This window comes from Coffea arabica, chromosome 1e (assembly GCF_036785885.1).
Source record: "Coffea arabica cultivar ET-39 chromosome 1e, Coffea Arabica ET-39 HiFi, whole genome shotgun sequence".
Taxonomy (NCBI): Eukaryota; Viridiplantae; Streptophyta; class Magnoliopsida; order Gentianales; family Rubiaceae; genus Coffea; species Coffea arabica.
This window is the reverse complement of record NC_092311.1, coordinates 42470823-42477707: the sequence shown is the minus strand read 5'-3', so window position 1 is coordinate 42477707 and position 6885 is coordinate 42470823. Positions and strand designations below refer to the sequence as shown.

The window sequence follows — 6885 nt, the reverse complement described above, 5'->3', positions numbered from 1 at the left end:
CTACAGCCAATTGTCGGACAATTGAAGTCAGCTCCCACAATTATTGCTGAATAGACGAACTTTCCACCTCGTTCACTCAATGAGTGGAGACATTATCTCTGGGGCCAAATTATTGTGAGTTCTGCGCCATTTTCGCAATCAACTCCCGTGCCTCTCTAGGAATTTTATTCACCAGTACTCCATCACTTGCGGCGTTAATGATGTTCCTGTCAGACTAAGTAAGAGCCTCGTAAAAATATTGAATTAACAACTTGTCACTTATCTGATGCTGGGGACATCTAAAGTACAATTTGTTGAACCGTTTCCAGTACTCATATAAGGTCTCCCATGGCTGCTGCTTAATGCCACATATCTCTTTTCTTAAGCTAGCAGCTCAGGAGGCAGGAAAGTATTTCTCCAAAAACTTCTTGTTCAGTTGCACCCAGGTGGTTATACTACTTGCCAGCAGGTAGTACAACCAATTCTTGGCCGAGTCCTTGAGAGAGAAAGAAAATGCTCTCAATTTAATCTGATCTTCAGTCACCCCCGGAGGTTTCGTACTTGAGCACACTACTTCAAATTCTTGTAGATACTTATGGGGTTTTTCACCTGAAAGACCATGAAAAGAAGGTAAGAGGTGAATTAATCCAAATTTTAACTCAAAAGAGGTATTTTCATTCAGATTAGGGAAGATAATGCAAAGTGGCTGCTAAGTTAAGCCAGGAGTAGCCAACTCCCTTAGTGTCCTGTTGTTTGTCATCATATACTCTTCTTGTTCTAAATCGCTTGCAGTAGATGACTGTTCTTCCTTGCATTTCTTGGTCTCTTGTATTTGCTTATGTGCTGTCTTCTCAGTTTTAGAGTCGTATATTAATTCACCTGTGCTCGAAGAACGAAGCATAAACTAGCAAAAATATCAAAAATAAAATGAACTCAAAAACAAATAAATAATTCAAGCACCAGTTCCCGACAACGGTGCCAAAAATTGACAGGTATCGAACATGTGTAATAATAATAATGTTAATCCTAGTTGCTAACAAAAGCAGTTCTGAGTCAATTCTAATACTGGAGTAGGGATTCTGGACGTGCAATGAGTTACTAGATTCACCCTGGTTTCGAAGAGTTTGCTAGATCCGATATATCAAAATTTATTCACGAGAACTTGTTAATTTGTATATAAGGCAAGTATGGTCGTATTTTCAGGGATTGGGAAAATTTGCTGCTTTTCAAGTCAGGGATAAACGGGGGTTTTGAGAATTAAAAACTAATGAATTATTAACTAAACTAATCGACTGCAAAAAATAATTAAGAGAGAGAGAGAGATAATGAGAAAAACTTTAGTCAAGGATACACTTCAGAGATAGTTCATGCAACTGATCATTGATGCAATTATAATTCCAACATTCATTAATAAGTAGGTTTTTAACTGCCGATACGATCTGACAGTCAGTCTCTCCTTACTGTTTCAATAGTTAAAGTACGACCATTGACTGTTTTCCTAATTTAGGAATAACCCTAGGTACGACCATAGGATTTAATTTCCCAATTGCATTAGAAACTAGAGAAACCCTACTCTAATCAATAAACATGCTACGAGAGTTTATTTAAATTAGATTGTATGTTGCCCTAATACAAACCCAATTATATCAGTTGCTATCGGGATTGGAGTAGTCAAACAATTACAGATTCAATTACTTTAATTAGCAAATAGATTACGTGAGTAATTAAATATTGTGCACCTATTTAACCACACACAATAATCATAGCCACGAAAAGCAAAAAACATACAAATACCAATGATTGAAGGAAGCAATTAAAATAATTTAGATCTCATAGTTATCGTTGAACCAAATCTTCAGTTGTCCCCTTGACTAGAAGTATGAAATTAGTTCTCCATTAATGGAGAACAAGCCATGCAAAAATCTGTTCGAAGCTTTCCAGTTGTTTTTCTCCCAAAATCGGCAAAAAAAAAAAGTAAAGACAAGAGTACTATGCTACTTTTCATCTCTAGCAAAAAGATGATAAATTGATGTCTTCGAATTTCCACACGTCTTGACTTCGAAATGGATTGGTCTTCTAATACCAATCAAATTCCTCAAGCTTTTCTTTTCTTTAGAATGACCCCATTAGATTCTTAATTTGTAGCCAACTAATTGATTTCCAATTGAATGAGTCAATCCCAAAATTTTAGGAAATCAAACTTAATGCATTTTTGGAAGCTTCTCACGTGCACTAAATCTCGAGAATTTGGACATAAAGGCTGGAATTAGGTGAGCCCTCATCTAACAGGTAAAAATCTTCAACAATTATCTTTTTAAACCTTCTTTTGTCTTTAAGCCCCACGATAACCACCGATTATCAAAATTCCTGCAAAAATAATGAATTAGTGAAATATCTAATCCCGTGAGAGAGAAAATATTAATAAAATTAACATATATTTTAAACCCAATCAATAAACTAGCCGATTCTTCACTATCTTTTACAGACATAAACATAGTTTATTGCCTTTTCCAAATGCAACTGCAGATTAGTGAAGCAAACTTTCCAAGTACCTCTCCACATTGTCCAAGCCACAGAGGCTTATCACAATGGGCATAATAGCTAGGACATCCAACTGGAATGCTGAATCAGTTCCATCAACTCCACTATAGGTATTTAGTTGTTTCTTGGCTTCTTTAATTGCTGTCTTTGTTGCACAATGTACTGAGACAACCAGAAGCAATGGTGGTTCCATTCTTAGCAAATTCTTTGATTCATTTTTGTCTATTTTGTCAAATAGCTAGACAAGGATTACAAATTAAGTTTACTCTCAACCATAGTTATTAAACCTGACCTGACCCGGCGGTTCAACCGGATTAAACCGGAAACCCGGCCGATTTTGTGGGCAAAACGGTTTTGAGGAAAGAAAGCTTTTCCGAGCCTCTGCTTGGATTCGAACCCAAGACCAAAGGTCTTGTTTGTGCGTTGCTCACCACCAGGCCACTTTGTCACTTGTTAAGTAATAGCCATTCTTATGCTATATGAATCTTTTGTTAATTTTATCTTTATTTTTTTGTAATTCTCCAAAACAAATTTATTAGGAATCTTTTAATAAAACTTATGACCCCTATATTCTATAAATTATAAAATAGATTTCAAAAATAACATGTTACATAATTTATTTTAAAGACAAATATTGTTTTAATATTTTTTTGCACTTAAACATTGTAAATAACCTAGATAATTATAGTAAACATATACACTTGAAGTTTGGTAGATTACTAATTAAATTTATGTTTTGTTGATTCTTATTTGAATTAAATATTCTATAGCAAATTAAATTAAATGAATATTTGTTATGACATTATTTATTACAATTTATATCATTTATCCTATATCAAAATTTATAAGATATAATATTTAAATATATTTAGTGACCCACTGGTTCAACCACTCACCCACCGGTTGAACCAGTGACCCGTTGACCCACCTCCTTCGCCGGTCTCCTCTCCGAGCCGAGTTTAATAACTATGCTCTCAACATCTTTAGAATCAACAAACTAGGATTCAAACAGATTTAGCCAGCATGCACTACCAGAAAACAGCAAAGGCCATCCTGTTTGTAGAAAGTTAATTGCATTACTTATGACATATTGGTGAAACTTGAAGACATACCTTTAGACGAAAGGACGCGCTATTTATGATGCCCACTATTTAGCATTTCAATATTCAGCTGCATTGGTATGGTGTCTATTGTTGGGATTTTGTATGTCCATGTGCTATCTGTAATTGTCAAACCGTCTGCATTGATGAGGAACTTCTCGAGCATAAAATATCTAATTCCTTGAACAAAGGATCCTTTTATCTGTAAGAACAAAATTGCAGTACACAATGATATCACTATCTATAAGCTCACCTTGCTTCATAGACTTGCAGCTACTTTAAATTTGCTATAAAATTAAACATTAGAAACAGATACTTTCTGTAGAATTTGACAACTATGATGGAATAAATCACTATCCTGTCCCAAATCCACTGCAGGGTTCATGCTCTGTCCAGAATCATAGATAATATCGGATTGTAAAATTTTAGTTTCTCATGTCAGTATACTCACCTCTACTTGCAATAAAAACAGCTTCATTATTTCATACCCTTATTATGAGAATGAGACCACATAAGGTGCCTATTTCATGATTTTGCCAAGGTCGTAGTATGTCACTCAATCAAAACGATGCATCACTAAAATTCCCATCACTTAAGCAATTCAATGAAAACATTATAAGGTAACATCACACTTCTTCTCATGGTCTCATAGAGATAAGGCAAAAAGGAGCAAATTTACCTCACTAACTGCAGCGCTATAGTTCAAATAATGCACGACATCGGATTCGGGAACAAAGTAAGAACTCGTAGCCATATTCACAGATTGAGAATGTGCCTACAATCAAACGAAACCCCACACAAGAAATGTAAGGATGAAGTTACAACCATTTATGCAACAATAGTGCATCCAATTATTGTAGACAGGTTGAATAAAGAAGCTAAAAAAGTTGTTTTTCTATCCTTTTTTATTTTTAATTTCAAAGAATGAGCAGGTTGGAAAAGAAGAGGCCAGAAAGGGAATGAAGACAGAAAGAAAATACCTTCATTCTATGGCAAGTAACAAAGACCATTAAGACACTAGATTATAATGGATTGTCTGACTAGGGAAGATTAAATTATCTTTGAACGTATTTAACAACCTTTAAACATAAGGAAATATAGCATATCAATACAAATTTTGTGAATTAACTATGATTTATCTGCAATATGAAGTATTAATCTTTGACAAGCAAACACTTAAGCCTATCTTGGTGTCTCAAACGTAACATAATTTCAGAAAGTAGACCAATTTTTTTTGGCTGATAACTTGACAAATAAAGAACTTATTATTAAATCCCAAAATGAAAAATTTTTGTTAGAAGAACGTGATTGGTAGGATTGAACTAGTTATTACGCTAAACACAAGGCAAAACATATATCTTCAAAGAAAGAAGATCAAAATAGCAAACGGATATTGGGAAAGACACCAAACTTGACTAACAAAGAAGCTTTGGTCAGCTACACATCTCGAGTTATAAAATAGTTAGGCCAGGAAAAGCATGTGACAGAGTGAGGAAAGATACCTGGAGAATCAGGACATCCCAGTTAATAGAACCCATTTGCTCTTGCAACTTACTTTTGAGTTGGGCTAGTCGTTCAACTAAGATGTTGCAGCATAATCTGACAACTTCACAGCTCGATTCTGATGTCATGCTGCCAGCAGTCAGACCCCCCTGAACTAAGCTTAAAGTGTCTGACTGTATAACCCGTACCTTTTCCACTAGGTTTTCAATCCCATTACATCCAATTGAACTGAGAGCATACGCAGTTATCTGTCTTACCCTAGTCTAGAGCCTCTGGCCTAATTCTATTCCTCCTACTTCTACAACAATAGTTACATCCCAAAGTATGCTAACTTTGCCAGGGGTTGGTCTTACCATCACTTCATAAACAATTGGGACCCGTGAAATGCCTCTTTTTCTCCATTTGTTGACCTGATTAAACTGCTCTATCATTTCTTTCCTTTGGACAAATCATGAAGATACACCCAACTTATTCCACGTGTCAGTCAACGTATACTCTACTGCTTCACCTGCAGCCTTCCCATAGAACACATTAAGGCTTTCAAATGTGTGAAGGTTTATGTTTCTGACAGAATCTACCTCCATCAAAAGAACAGATGCAATTTCTTCTATTATAGCTTCAGCAATATAAGATCCTTGAACCTCTCCAGGACCTCTCATTACAGATTTGCTAGAATGGTTTGTCTTACAAACTTTTATATCAAATGACAAAGCACCCCAATTATACTTTTTAAGGGTACTAATTACGGTTTTTTTTTTTAAACATACTTACATTCTTTTTTTTTTTTTTTTAAACTACGATTTTATTAGAATCAAGAAAATCAAAATATACAGGCTTCAGTGAGAAATAGCTCGAGTACGAATCGCAGGAATCTGCGACCTATCTAAACCTAAGGCCCCCCTTGCCACCCTTGGCAACTCAGACTGTGTCGTATACAAAATAATACCCTCAGAATGTGCCCCAACCTTGGCTATGGCATCCGCCACTTGATTCATTTCCCGATAACAATGCCCCACCGTCCACTCCAACCCTTGGACAGCCCGTAACGATTCCAGATCCGACCGAACTGACCACGGACACCTGACTTGTCTTACCAGGAGGTTGACTAACACAAGAGAATCCACCTCCACCCGAATCCGCGAGAAACCCCGAAGACGGCATTGTTGCACCCCAAACACCAAAGCCTTTATCTCCGCTTGCAGACATGTAAGTTCCCCAAACGGAACAGAAAAGCCAAACAACAAAGCACCAGACGAGTCCCTAAGCACACCACCCCCGCCACCAACGCCCGGGTTGCCAAGCGAGCACCCATCCGTATTTAACTTGAAGGCTCCCTGGACTGGAAATTCCCAACAAACCACTCTATGGGAATACCGAGGCCTCCACCCAGAGAAGATGGAGAGGACCGTCGACCAGGAGCCAACCCCAAAAAACTCACCTGCAAACTTCTTGGAAAATAGTCCTACGACATCTGCCAAGATACGGTCACAAATGGTCTGTCGACGCAGGAGCTGCCCTTCAAAAATTGCAAGATTCCGTGCCAACCAAATATGCCAACAAATAATGCAAGGCAAAACCGAATGTAATGATTCCAGACGAGAGTACCGAACCGGTTGGCACCACCAAGCCGCCAAACGCGACCGCACCCCCATACCTCTATAACTCACTCCAGCGCTATTCCCAAAAAAGGTCCACAGAAAAAGAGCTAACTCACCTTCCGCAAAGACATGATCCAACGACTCAGATTGCGAGGCCAAGCAGC

General features: G+C 37.3%; 1 protein-coding gene and 1 non-coding gene across 2 annotated transcripts; one reads left to right on the top strand and one right to left on the bottom strand.

Moving 5' to 3' along the window:
- The first annotated feature begins 260 nt into the window (after positions 1-260).
- On the top strand, positions 261-367 carry LOC113743962 (small nucleolar RNA R71). Its single transcript, XR_003461246.2, has one exon. It is a non-coding gene; the product is annotated as a small nucleolar RNA R71 (small nucleolar RNA).
- A 321-nt stretch (positions 368-688) lies between these two features.
- LOC113694523 (abscisic-aldehyde oxidase-like) lies at positions 689-5782 on the bottom strand. The gene is made up of 8 exons (XM_072071500.1): positions 5632-5782; positions 5123-5319; positions 4300-4395; positions 3756-3822; positions 3633-3667; positions 3449-3517; positions 2521-2758; positions 689-858 (listed from the first exon to the last, which is right to left on the bottom strand). Exons 1-8 carry the CDS (start codon positions 5780-5782, stop codon positions 689-691), a joined length of 1023 nt encoding a protein of 340 aa, XP_071927601.1.
- Between the last annotated feature and the right edge of the window lie 1103 nt (positions 5783-6885).